The sequence below is a fragment of the Meriones unguiculatus genome, chromosome X (assembly GCF_030254825.1).
Source record: "Meriones unguiculatus strain TT.TT164.6M chromosome X, Bangor_MerUng_6.1, whole genome shotgun sequence".
Classification (NCBI taxonomy): Eukaryota; Metazoa; Chordata; class Mammalia; order Rodentia; family Muridae; genus Meriones; species Meriones unguiculatus.
In genome coordinates, this window is record NC_083369.1 from 63,897,748 (window position 1) to 63,912,061 (window position 14,314).

At 39.9% G+C, this 14,314-nt stretch overlaps 1 protein-coding gene across 2 annotated transcripts in view; it reads left to right on the forward strand.

Moving 5' to 3' along the window:
- Vsig1 (V-set and immunoglobulin domain containing 1) overlaps nucleotides 1-14,314 on the forward strand; it is a 43,119-nt gene that overhangs the window by 16,030 nt on the left and 12,775 nt on the right. Inside the window, exon 3 of one of the 2 annotated variants that reach the window (XM_060375002.1) lies at nucleotides 7,161-7,268. The exons of the other annotated variant lie outside the window; for it this stretch is intronic. Within the exon in view, the coding sequence (XP_060230985.1) occupies nucleotides 7,161-7,268 (108 nt within the window). The remainder of the gene's footprint in view (nucleotides 1-7,160; nucleotides 7,269-14,314) is intronic. 2 annotated transcript variants of the gene reach the window in all.

Here is a 14,314-nt window from a genome sequence, read left to right on the forward strand (position 1 = left end):
GGCTGCCCCCTCCTCAGGGGAAGCCAGCCACTGAGTTCATGTCAGAGACAGCCCCTGCTCCCTTACTGGGGAAAACACTTGGACACTGAGTTGCCATGGGTTACATCTGTGCAAAGATTCTAGATTATCTGCATGTTTGGTCCTTGGTTGCTATATCAGTCTTAAAAAAGACCCCTGGGCCCAGAAATTTGGTTCTGTTGCTCTCCTTGTGGAGTTCCTGATCCCCCTTCTTTCATAAGATTTCCTGCACTCTGCCCCAGGTTTGGCTGTAAGTCTCAGCATCTGCCTCCAAACCCTGCTGGGTAGAGTCTTTTAGAGGGCCTCTGTGATAGGCTCCTGTCCTATTCCCTCATTTCTCACTCTTCCAATCTCTATCCTGTTTTCTTTTCTGAATGAGGATTGAACATCTTATCCAGGTTCCTCCTTTTTGCTTAGCTTCTTCAGGTGTACAGGTTTTAGTATATTTATCCTATATTACATGTCTCATAACCACTTATGAGTATAAACCATGTGATTCTTTCTGCTTCTGGGTTACCTCACTCAAGGTGATCTTTTTTAGTTCTGACCGTTTGCCTGCAAATTTCATGATTTCCTTGTTCTTAATTGCTGAGTAGTATTCCATTGTGTAAATGTACCACAATATCTGTGCCCATTCCTCCCTTGAGGGATATCTGGGTTGTTTCCAGGTTCTGGTTATTATTAATAAAGCTGCTACAAACATGGTTGAGCAAATGTCCTTATTGTGTACTTGAACCTCTTTTGGATATACGCCTAGGAGTGGTATAGCTGGATCATGAGGAAGCTCAATTCCCAATTGTCTGAGAAAGCACCAGATTGATTTCCAAAGTGGTTGTACAAGTTTACATTCCCACTAGCAATGGAGGAGGGTTCCCCTTTCTCCACATCCTCTCCAGCATGTGTTGTCACTTGAGTTTTTGATCTTAGCCATTCTGATGGGTGTAAAGTGAAATCTCAGGGTTGTTTTGATTTGCATCTTCCTGATGACTAAGGAAGTTGAGCACTTCTTTAAGTGTTTCTCTGACATTGGATAGTCCTCTACACAGAAATTCTCTGTTTAGCTCTGTGCCTCATTTTTTAATTGGATTACTTGATTTGATGCATTTTAACTTCTTTAGTTGTTTATACATTCTGTATATTAGCCCTCTGTCAGATATAGGGTTGGTGAAGATCCTTTCCCAGTCTGTAGGCAGTCATTTTGTTCTGACAACATTGTCCTTTGCTTTACAGAAGCTTTACAGTTTCATGAGGTCCCATTTATTGATCATTGATCTTAGAGCCAGTGCTGTTGGTGTTCTGTTTAGGAAGTTGTCTCCTGTGCCAATGAGTTCAAGGCTCTTCCCCACTTTTTCTTCTAACAGATTTAGTGTGTGTGGTTTTATTATGAGATCTCTGATCCACTTTTACTTTAGTTTTGTGCAGGGTGATAAATATGGATCTATTTGCATTTTTCTACATGTAGGAAACCATTTGTTGAAGATGCTATCTTTCATCCATTGTATGGTTTTGGCTTCTTTGTCAAAAATCAAGTATCCATGTTTGTGTGGATTTATTTCTGAGTTTTCTATTAGATTCCCTTGATCCACCATTTTTTTTGTGCCAGTATCATGCAACTTTTGTTATTGTTGCTCTGTAGTACAGTTTGAGATGAGGGATTAGGATACCTTCAGATGATCTGTTTTGTACAGGATTGTTATAGCAATTCTGGGTGGTTTGTTTTTCCATATTAAATTGAGAATTGTTCTTTCAAGTTCTGTAAAGAATTGTGCTGGTATTTTGATGGGAATCTAATCTGTAGATTGCATTTGGCAGGGTGGCCATTTTTTACTATATTAATCCTGGTGATCAATGAGCATGGGAGATCTTTCCACCTTCTGATAGCTTCTTCAAATTCTTTCTTCAGAGACTTGAAATTTTTTTTAAACAGGTCTTTCACTTTCTTGGTTAGAGCCACATCAAGGTTCTTTATGTTATTAGTGGCTATTGTGAAGGGTGTCGTTTGTCTAATTTCTTTCTCTGCTCTTTTGTCTTTAGTATACAGGAAGGCTACTGATTTTATTTTATTTTTTTAGGTAATTTTGTATCCAGCCACTTTGTTGAAGGTGTTTGTCACCGGAAGGAGTTCTCTGGTAGAATATATGGGGTCATTAATGTATACTATCATATCATCTGCAAATAGTGATTGATACTTTGACTTCTTCCTTTCTGATTTGTGTCCCCTTCATCTCCTTTAGTTGTCATATTGCTGTAGCTAGGAATTTAAGTACTATTTTGAAGAGATACAGGGAGAGTAGTCAGCCTTGCCTTGTCCCTGATTTCAATAAGATGGTTTTAAGTTTCTCTCTATTTAGTTTGATGTTGGCTATAGGCTTGCTGTATATTGCCTTTACTATGTTTAGGTATGTGCCTTGTATCCCTGATCTCTCCAAGACTTTAAACATGAATGGGTGTTGGACTTTGTCAAATGCTTTTCTGGCATTTAAGGAGACAATCATGTGGTTTTCCTCCTTCAGTTTGTTTATGTGGTGGATCACATTGATGGATTTCCATATACTGAACCACCCCTACATGCCTGGGATGAAGCCTACTTGGTCATAATGGATATCTTTTTTGTGTTCTTGGATTCGGTTTGTGAGTATTTTATTGAGTATTTTTGCATTGTTCGTAAGAGAGATAGGTCTGAAGTTCTCATTTTTTGGGTCTTTGTGTGGTTTATGTATCAAGGTGACTATGGCCTTTTAGAATGAGTTTTGTAACATTCTTTCTGTTTCTGTTTTGTGGAATAAGGTGAAGAGTATTGGAGTTAGCTCTTCTTTGAAGGTTTGGTAGAACTCTGTGCTGAAACCAACTGGCCCTGGGCTTTTTTTTTTTTTTTTTGGAAGGGAGATAGGACTATTTAATCTATTTACCTGATCTTGATTTAATTTTGGTAAATGGATTCTATCAAGAAAATTGTCCATTTCCTTGAGATTTTCAAATTTTGTTGCATAGGCTTTTGAAGTAAGACCTAATGATTGTTTGGATTTTCTCAGTGTCTGTTGTTATGTCCCCCATTTCATTTCTAATTTTGCTGACTTGGATAGTTTCTCTCTGTCTTTTAGTTAATTTGGCTAAATGAACTATCTTGTCTATCTTGTTGATTTTCTCAAAGAATCAGCTTTTGGTCTCATTGATTTTTTGAATTGTTTTCTTTGTTTCCAATTCATTGATTTCAGCTCTGAGTTTGATTATTTCCAATCATCTACTCCTCTTGGGTGTGTCTGCTTCATTTTTTTTATAGGAGTGCCATTACATTTTTTTCTATGAGGTATCTCAATCTTCTTTCTGGAGGCACTTAGTGCTATGAACTTTCCTCTTAGCACTACTTTCATTGTGTCCCATAAGTTTGGGTAAGTTGTGTCTTCATTTTCATTGAATTTTAGGAAGTCTCTAATTTCTTTTTTTTTTTTTAATTTCTTCCCTGACCCAGCTGTCATTAAGTAGAGAGTTGTTTAGTTTCCTTGTGTATGTAGGCTTTTTGTTATTTCTCTTGTGTTTGAGGTCTAGTTTTAGGCCATGGTGGTCTGATAGTACACAAGGGATTATTTTGATCTGCTTGTATCTTTTTGAAGCTTGCTTTGTGCCCCCAACTATCTGGTAAATTTTTGAGAAGGTTCCTTGAGGAGCTGAAAAGAAGCTATATTCTTTTGAGTTTGGGTGAAAAGTTCTGTAGACATCTATTAGGTCCATTTGATTTATGAGCTATGTTAGTGTCATTATTTCTCTATTTAGCTTCTGTCTAGAAGATCTGTCCCTTGGTGAGAGTGGAGCGCTGAAATCTCCTACTATTAAGGATTTGAGCTTGATGTGTGATTTAAGCTTTAATAACACTTTATTTACAAATGCAGGTCCTCTTGTATGTTGGGAATAGATGTTCACGGTTGTGATGTACTTCTGGTGTATTTTTCTTTGATGAGCTTGAAGTGTTCCTCTTCAACTTTTTTGACTAATATTGATTAAAAATTTATTTTATTAGATAGTAGGATTGGTACTCCAGCTTGTTTTTTGAGTCTGTTTCCTTGAAAAGCCTTTTCCAGCCCTTTACTCTCTCTGCGGTAGTGTTTATCTTTTTGTGGAGGTGTGTTTCTTGGATGTAGCATAATGTTGGATCCTGTTTCCACACCTAGTCTGTTAGTCTGTGTCTTTTTTTTTTTTTTTTTTTTTTGAGAGTTGAGTCCGTTGATGTTAACAGATAATAGTGGCTAATGAATGTTAGTTCCTTTTATTGTGGAGTTGGTAGTGTTACTATTAATTGTTTTCTTTTAATTTTTTGTTGTGAAGTTATCTATATCCTGTGTGTTTGTGGATGTAGTTGGTTTCTTTAGATTGGAGGTTTCCTTCTAGTATCTTCTGTAGGGCTGGTTTGTTGATTAGATATTGTTTAAGTTTAGTTTTGTTATGAAATATTTTGTTTTCTTCATCTATGTTGATTGAAAGCTTTGCTGTGTATATCAGGTTTGGTTGGCATATGTGGTCTCTTGGACACTGCCCAGACTTTCATAGTTTCTGTTGAGAATGATGGTACAATTCTGATTGGTCTACCTTTATATGTTATTTGGCCTTTTTCCTTGATGCTTTTATATTTTTCTCTTTGTTCTGTAGTTTTAATGTTTTGACTATTATGTGATGTGAGAAGTTTCTTTTCTGGTCTATTCTATTTGGTATTTTGTAGTCCTCTTGTATGTTTATGGACATCCCTTTCTTTACGTTGGGGAATCTTTTTTCTGTGATTTTCTTGAAAATATTTTCTTGACCTTTGAGCCTAGAATCTTTATTTTTCATCTATTCCTATTATTTTTAGGTTTTGTCTTTTCTTGGTGTCCTTGATTTCTTGGATGTTCTGTGTCAGGATGTTTTCTAATTTTATGTCTTTTTTGAAAGATGTATTGATTTCTTCAACCGTGTCTTCAGCATCCGAGATTCTCTCCTCCATATCTTGAATTATGTTGTTGATGCTTACCTCAGTGGTTTCTGATATCTTTGCTATGTTATCCATCTCCAGGAGTTTCTCTGTCTGTGCTTTCTTTTTTGATTTTATTTCTGTTTTCATGTCTTGCACCATTTCCTTCATTTGTTCGTATTTGGATTCATGTCAGTCCATGGTGGCCTCTATTTTTTTGTTTGTTTCCTCTGTATATGTCTCTATATATGCTTTTATATGTTCCTCTACATGTGCCTCTATGTGTTTGGCTGTATTTGCCTGTATTTCTTTGAGAGCTTTGTTCATTTCCTCTTTATGTGCCTCTAATAACTGGGTAAGCATAGATTTGAGATCATTTTCCCGTGTTTCCAAGGAATTAAAATATTCATTGATTTTGGGTGTTGCTGGTGAAGCCGTGATCTCCTGATTTTTGTTGCATATGTTCTTAAGCCGGCCTCTAGCCATCTGCTTATCTGTAACCTTTGCTGTTTGTTCCTGGAGTCTGTACTGCAGAGTGGTCTGTCTGTCTCTGGCGCCTGGAGTATTCTTCAGGAAGATGTTAGAGGTACACCAGTTTGAAAGTGGATGTTGGCGTGTCAGCTGTAGCTAAGGGAGGAAGGTCGCAGGCACATGCAAGCATGGGAGTGTGCCTGGAAGTGTGCCTTGAACAACTGAGTGCTAGGGAGTGTAGATGCCTGGAAGGTGGAGCATAATCACAGGTGGGGTTGCTGGCACCATTCACAGGCACAATGTGCATGCACAGGTGCCCTGAATGCTTTAGTGGCTCACAGGCCTGTTGTACAGTCTTCTGTGCATTCGGATCCATCTGGGTTGCACCATCTTGGTTCCAGGAATTGTTTGCCTGGACTCCACTGGGAGACCTGCAGAGCAGGGGCTTCAATGTTGAGAATGCTATCCTAAAAGATCCCTATGTTACCCACAGTGGAGGTGTGGTTGGGAGGGATCTGATGTTTGCTTGCTATTGTAGAGAGACCCTGGATCTGGGGCTCTGCATGCCCTCACTTTCATGCCTATGCAGAAATCACAGGGTTCCCCCTTCTCTACTCTGAGATTTTGGCCTGCAGGGACAAGTGGAAGTGTAGGAAATCTGTCAGTGGTGTCTGCTGTTTGGCTGCCATGCATGTAGGCTCATACTTCCGGCCTCAGTCACCAAGCATGGAGGCTCCTGCTTGGGGCAGACACCTAGCAGGGAGACCCATACAGCTGCATCCTCTGCTGTCTTAGTCACCAGGCACAGCTCTTGTTTGGGGAAGTCACCACCTTGGAGCAGAGAGGTCCATACTACTGCTCCCTCTGCTGTCTCAGTTACCAAGCAAGGAGGCCTGTGCTTGGGGCTAGGGAAAGTTCAGGGTGTTGAATGTTTGCCACTCTCAGACCCCAGAGACATCCATGGGTGACCTGGATCCAAACTGTCCAAGATCACTGGTTGTTCCCTCTTGCCCAGGAAGCCTCAGTATTGATGTTCTGGCTTCAGCAGCCCCTCCACTCAACAGTTTCAGAGCTTTGTATCCTCTGCTCCTCACATACGGTGGGTGCTGGTCACTGCCATCTTGGACTCCCTCCAGGACTTGTTCATCTAAGAGTTTGAAGACACCCTAGGTTGAGATAGTTTTCAAAATAGAATTTAGCCTTCATTCCAGGTGCTGTCCTGGCATTAGTATTTCCATGTATTCACACTTCCACAGGACACTTTGAAAGTTCATCTAGAATGCTGGGGAGATAGTTGGGGGATGTTGAAACTGCTCATCTGAGATAAAGCTCAGTTGGTAGACTGCTTGCATGAAGCCCTGGGGGTTCAGTCCCTAGCACCACATAAACCAGACATCCTACTGCATGGCTCATACTACTAAAACTCAGAAGGTGGAAGAAGGAGGATCAGAGGTCATTCATGGGTTCCTAGCAAGTTCAAGCCCAGCCTGTAATACATGAAGTGCTCTTTCAAGCACTACAAACCCCTGCCTCCTCCCCTACCCCCACTCCCAGCATGCACACATATATCTGTAATAAAGACAGCTATTTATAGAACATTCTGTGATATATGGGGGTAAGTTAGGTGTTGCTAGACTGACTGCTGAGTGATTTAATTCAACTCCTGTGTTGATGTGGCAATATAGCATGTTTCATTCAGCTCTCAGATCCACCCATTTCTGCTCAAACACAGCATGGCTCGTGCCCCAATACTGAGAGTATGGAGGAAAAGGCAGTCAGTCAGTGTCTAAAAATGGCACATGCAAGAGACGCTCGGGGAAGATGTAGCTGGACCTCCCAGGTAAGAAAACCCATTGGTATACTACTAGACCCCTCCACGAATTGCAGTCTAGGACACTAGCACTTACCTTAGGAACGGGATGGATGGGTTTACGTGCGATAACAATACAGATCAGTGCAAGCTCTATATAAAGCTGGAAAGTTTGATTTGTTGTGGTTTGGTTTTTAAGACAGGTCTTTGCTATAGAATATAGGCTAGCCTTGAATTTTCAATCCTCCTGCCTCAGCCTCCTAAGTACTGGGGATATAGGTGTGTATTGTTTATGCTAATGAAAACTAGAGAAGTGTGGGCTTGAGCGATTGCTCAGCAGTTAAGAGAGCTTGCTGCTATTGCAGAAGACCCGAGTTTAATTCCCAGCAGCCATGTAAGATGGCTCACAATTGCCAGTAACTTGAACTTCGGGGGTTCTAATATCTTCTGGCCTCCTTGGGCACCTACACTTACATGCACACAACCACACACTGATACACATAAATAAATTCTTAAAGATAAAATAAAGCATAAAGAAGTTTTGAGTTTTGCCTTCTTATGTTCATGCCTGGAACTCTTAATCCTCCTCCAAAAGATTCAGGGCCCTATAGCTGCTTTGATCAGGCTAAGGGTCATATTTTGCCCCATGTCTATCTTTTCCTCTTCAAAATCATTGCATTAAAAAGCATTTGACTCAGGGGCCTAGTGTTTCCTAGTATTCAGGGCCAGATGCTGTGCCTCATTTAATGTCCTCTCTAGGAAGGTCCCTTTGGTACATGGAAACTGCTCTTTCCACAAGCCCTCTGATCCTAAAGACAGAGTACCCATTTGCTCTTCCTTTCAAAAATGCACTGCATTCGAAAATATGGACAGCTTCACACTGTCTCTCAGTGGGTAATCTCTGAAAACTCACCTAGTACAAGCAGGCTAACAAGGAAGTTTTGGGAGATCTGGTGCCTCTGTGGCCATAAATGCTTCCCTTTTCAGTCTAGTTTGTTATTGCTAAAACTAGAGACAACACTTACCCATGAATAAAATGTACCCTGCTTAGCATGGTTCTGTTATACAATTCTCTCCTAGAATCCACACACTAAAAAAAAAAAAAAAAAAAAATCTTCACCATCCTCATATCCACAACATGTCTACAAGTTGGATAACTTCCCCAGAATTTATTGTCTTCATATTTTCTGGCTTCTTGTATTTTTTAAACCTGTTCTGTCCTCTGTAAGCAACATTATTTCAAATAGTTCTGTAATATTGTGTGTTGGGGGTATATTTCATCACTTCAGGGGAATTTAATGGACAGAACATTGATTGGATTTTTAAGACTTAGATTCCTTAGTGACATTTATTGGGTGTTGGCTAGAGGTGCTAAATGCTCCACAATACGTGCAACAATGCCATACAACAAATTACACAAAATGCTGCTGTTACTACCTTAGAGGAACACTACAAATCTCCCATCTCTTCTCACTAGTGTTTCTCTATTCTGGGCTTCATTTAGTTTCTGTTAAGGAAGTGCACCTAAGCAGGGATCCTCCATGATTTTATCCAAAAGTAATGCAAAATCGACATTCAGGTGGTGAACATCTCAAGCAAATAGCAAGCTGGTAAAAGGATGATTTGGTTCAAGAGATCCTTTCATCTGGTATTCTATTTCTTTTGTGCACAATCATAGCCTCCATAGCACAGACCAGAGAAATTTCTGGGCCTGAAAACTTTGCCATTTTCCAACCCATGTCTAGCTGCTTTAGGAGAAATGAAAGGATCTGGAAGGAAAGAAAAGGAAAGAATGTGTGGTTTTAGCTGTGGAGTCCCAGGCTTCCATATCTCCCAAAGGAACCTGGAAAGCGGTTCTGGAAGCTAATGGCATTTAGTAAATCCAAGTCCGACTCAAATAGACAGCAGATGGGATCCTTTCACACCTTATTGCTTATACATCATGCCTCTAGTTTGAGAGTAGTGGTGCAAAATTGGGGAAACACTGGCTGCCAGCTTCAGAGCTTGTGTGACTGGAAAATTGGCATCATAGTCAGAAAAAGGCTGGTGTGCAGAGAGACCGGGACACTGCAGTGCAGCTGGAGAATGTGGAGTGCATCATGTGACAAAAGTGTTCAGCAGAGGTAGCAACAGACCAGGGAACTGGGATGAGGTAGACAGGGAGACGGGCATAGGCAATAGAATAGTCCCAAAGGGAAAGGTAAATCACCCACCTCATCTTGGGGCAAGACTGAGAGTGCTCTCTTAATGCATACAGTGGGAATTCTGAGGCTTGGACTCCAGGTCTGACTGGAAATTGATTGTGTGACCTTGGGGGGAAAAATCACTTCCTCTATTAGGGTCTCAGTGTCCTCTGTACTTACTAAGAATGAATCAGTTTGAAAACTGGAGGCCAACAGATGTATTTTGGTTGGCTAGGCCAACATTTTATTTCCACAGGTTATGCCAGCTACTCAGTACACCATGGTCCCCTCTGGCCTTTATAAGCCTACCTCTACTTATAGACTCTGCCCCACCTTGTTCTCATGTTTCCAAGGATCCAGCTGGCTCCTGACAGCTCCTGCACATTAGTGACAGGAACTAAGTGATCTCAAAGAGGATCTAATTACTTATAGGCTCTTGTGACTCTACTCACCAGCCACCAACACGGCAAGGAGAGCAGGAAGAGGAGAAACTGAGAGAAATCAGGGCTTTCTGATGGACACAGGCCATAATGGGAATGATTTTAAAAAGTACTACTTTAGGAAACATTGGGATGGATTTTCTCAAAGTAGCACTCCTCTAATCCCTGCAAAGGATATGGCCTGTTTAACACATGAAGCTTTTCTTCAGTTTCAGTTGTTCTGATTTCCAAATTGACTATATATATATTTTTTTCTTTTCTTTTCTTTTCTTTTCTTTTCTTTTCTTTTCTTTTCTTTTCTTTTCTTTTCTTTTCTTTTCTTTTCTTTTCTTTTCTTTTCTTTTCTTTCCTTTCCTTTTCTTTGCAAAGGGTATAAGCTACATAATGTTTTGGGCTGTGCCTTGGGCATTATTCAGCTTTAGTTTTTTTTTTTTTTTCTTAGCTTTGATTTGTTTAAAGCATTGGTCTTCTGTGGGAAGTAGAACCAACTTGTAGCCCTTCCAGAGTGATTAGATAAGCAGTTTGGAGAAAATGTTCTCTTGTTTTCTTCCCAAGGACAGTGTTGACACAGAGGTCTTACCAAAGCAGAAAGTTCCCTCATCTAGTATTTGGCTATCTAATGCTTGGGGCTCTCCTCCTCAGACAACAGCCTGAACTCAAGGTCTCCTGTTTCAACCCTTTAGTATCTATTGTCTGGCAGGTAAATGTTGATTAGACCACAGTGTAAGAAAGAGGTGGTGGAACCAAGGACCATGCATGGGGATAACCTAGAACCCTTGCTCAGATGTAGCCCACGGCAGCTCAGTATCCAAGTGGGTTCCCTAGTAAGAGGAACAGGGGCTGTCTCTGACATGAATTCAGTGGCTGTTTTTTTGACCATCCCCTATGAGGGAGGAGCAGCCTTACCAGGCTACAGAGGAGGACAATGCAGCCAGTCCTGTTGAGACCTGATAAGCTAGGGTCGGACAGAAGGGGAGGTGTACCTCTCCTATCAGTGGACTTAGAGAGGGGCATGAGAGGAGATGAGGAAGGGAGCATGGGGTTGGGAGGGAATGACGGAGGGAGCTACATCTGGGATGCAAAGAGAATAAAATGTAATTAATATAAAAATAATTTTAAAAAGTGGCACAGTGAAAAAAGAAAAAAAAAAAAAGAAAGAGGTGGTGGAGGACCCTTTCATGGGTGAGTTACATGTGAGATCTCATTTTTTACCTACCACATCCCCTCTTGATTTATGTCCCACTAGGAAACTTTTACAGTTGCTTCTTTTCACTTAATTGTTTTTCGAATCTTATTTATTTGTTTTCGTATTGTTTATTGAGACAGAGTTTCCCCTGCAGGTCAACCTAGCTCTGTACTTTTGATCATTTGCCCCAGACTCTTGAGAGCTGGAATTCTAGGTATATGCCACCATGCTTGGTCTCAGTTGCACTTTTCTACGTCCTAGTCCTTGCCTAAAAATGCCCTCTTGGACCCTCATCTCCACATAATCAAGGTCCTCTCACCTAGCCCCTCTATAACTTTCTGGGGCAGGATGATGTTACATCATATTGAGACATCATCAAACATTGTAAAGCAGGGCTGACCCAGGAACAGAGGAACTGGCCAGAGGCTTAGGCTGTAAGCCTAAGGGTGGCCTTGATGGCAACTGGCTACATTCCAGGTAAGAGACAACAAGAACTCATGTTGACCATTAATAAATAAATAGATTTAGTGTTGCCTGGCAGTGTAGTAAATAAAGTCTTTTGAAAAGTTAAATCTACATCTGCCTCATTTGAATACCTTGAGTTAATGGTAGCTTTCTGGTTCGTAGGTCAAACACTGCTGCTTCAGGGTTAAGTCAGGGAGACATGAATAAATGAACTATAAGGTACCATATTTAGGGCAGGAAGGAATGTTAGAGAAAACAATGAAGAGAGTAAGTTGTCTTAACTTTATTTGTGCTCATTTTTAAAAATTCTCCTCAAGATTCTGCCTGTTGTTTTTGCTTTAAAATATATTGCATTTCTGGATAAAGGGGAAGACATTTGAATTCTACTAGACACTATCTTCTTTTTTTTTTTCTGAGTTGTCTCTTTTTAATAGATTGATTAGGTAAAAAGCTCTGGGCAAGGAATTAGGGGAACTGGTTCTACTGTTAAAATCTTCTTTTGTTCCCCCCTCCCTTTTTCAGCTGAGGGTGGAACATAGGACATCATACATGCGAGGGAAGTATTTTCCCGTTGAACTTCATACCCACCCCTCAACCATTAATTTTCTGGCATTTTTTAAAACCTCCCCTGGCTTCAGTTTCTTCTTTAAAGCAAGGCTAATGAATTAAATGAACCAGAAGAACCATCTAGAAGATTTTATGAAAAAAATAACTTGTCTCTTTAGACTAAAGCACTTCCAATTTATGGGACATAAACACTGATCACTGAATGATACAAATTTATATTAATTTAGCAAACTGTACAATGAATATGTATATTTTGAAAGGAACTCAAGCCTTATTACCTCATTTAGTGATTCCCTAGTTGCAGTCACTCCTGCCCCACCTTCATAATTTTTGTCATATTTGTGTATACCCAGAATTATTTTTTAGTTAAGAGTTTATATACTGATTGGGACTTTTAAAATCTTAGTACCTTAGTGTCACCTAAGCAACAATATCAATAAAGTTACATATTTGGTATGCTAAATGTGTTTCTGTTGAACACTAAAATTAGTAGGTTTTCATTTAGATGTCATTGGAAGTCAATGCCCTGCTTTGGAAAACATTGCTCTGGCTCCTTGTTCACAAGAGGAAAATAAAGGTTAAAGAGATTAGCCATCTTTGCTTCTTATCACTCAGCAAGTTGCTATGGAGCCATAACTAGGAGATACCTCATGTGACTACATCACAGTCAGAGGCAGAGCTGTGGGGAAAACCTAGATTATGTGACACCTAGGCCAGATGTCACTCTACCACATCATTTATATTCCATGGTTGCCATTAATGCCTAAGATCTATGCTCTTTAATGGAGATGGGAATAAAATTCAGATGTTTTAAAAATCTTATCAGTTACTTTTATTGTAAAATTTACTTTTTAAAATATTTTTGCTATATAATAGTATCTTTTTATTATTTTTAAATTTGGTATATATGTATTGTATTATATCATTTATTTGTCTTGTCTTCAACCTCTCCCATATCTTCCCTTACCCCTTGGTCCTTCTCAAATTCATGGTGCTTTTTTCTTTAACTATTATTATTACACATTTTGAGTAAATATATAAATACAACCTTCTGAGTTCATATAGTGTTGTCCATAAGTACATATATTTTAGTTTTAGCCTCTTGGTATTGAATAACTGGTTATGGGTCTCATTTGTGGATGATGCTGATTCTCCTCCTTTCAGCAGTCATGGCCTCCTTATAGCTCTTTTTTGTATAATGTGTTTTGATCATATCAAATCCCTGTCCACCTTTCTCCGATCCATCTTCTCTCTTCCCAACTCACCTCCTTTTGAGTTCTCTCATCTGTCTACCCATCAAATCCAATTTGTGTTGCCTATATATTCTTGAATGGGTGGCCTTACATTGGAGTGTGGTTGACTTCTCAGGGACAGCACTCTGAAAAACTCTCCCTCTCCCAGCAGCTATCAATTGCCAATTAGCCCTTGGCTAGGGGTGAGCTTCATGCCCACCTTCCCTTTCCACAATGGGATTTGGTCTTTCTTGGGGATACATTAGAGTGTCTTTTAAAGGCAATCTTGCTATATAGCTTAAGTGGTCCTCAAAATCATAGTGGCCCGGCTTCAGCTTCCCAAAGGACCGAGACTATAGGTATATGCAACTGCTTGGCTCAAGTCTGGTACATTGCAACTATAACAACAACAAAAACAGTGAATGAATCCTGTGCCCTCAGATGAGTCATCTGAAGTTCTTAATTACTTTATTAGATATGGAGAGAAAGACAGTAGCTAACATGGACCCAAGTGCACTGTGTGCCTTTCACTAGTTTACCTGGTTTTATCCTACCGCTATCACTAGGAGAGAATAAGACCAAATTATTTCTCAAGGAATATTCTGCCCTGAAGTTTTATACTTCTAACAAACAGAAGAAATCCAAATGTGTTTATCTAAGAGCTTGTATGCATGAAAGGAACATGAACATTTGAGCTTTTAGGAAAAGCAGTCTCAGTGGTCAAGATAAATACAAATCAGAAATTCATAAAATAGCAAATATCTCTTGAGATGTATCTCATATGCTCCATATGAAGAGTTTCTGCCGGGTAGACTGGACAGAAGACTGTCTTGTTCTCCTCGCTCAAGGTTAGAAGTTAAATTCTCTGAACTCCAATTGTCTCTTTTTCTGAAAAATAGGCTTACCAGTCCCTGCCCTAGTGACATCACAGAGCTGTTTGGAGGCAGATGAGGTAATGGCTTTCAACAGAAGTCAGAAAGTTAAATGTCCCACTGAACTGAGA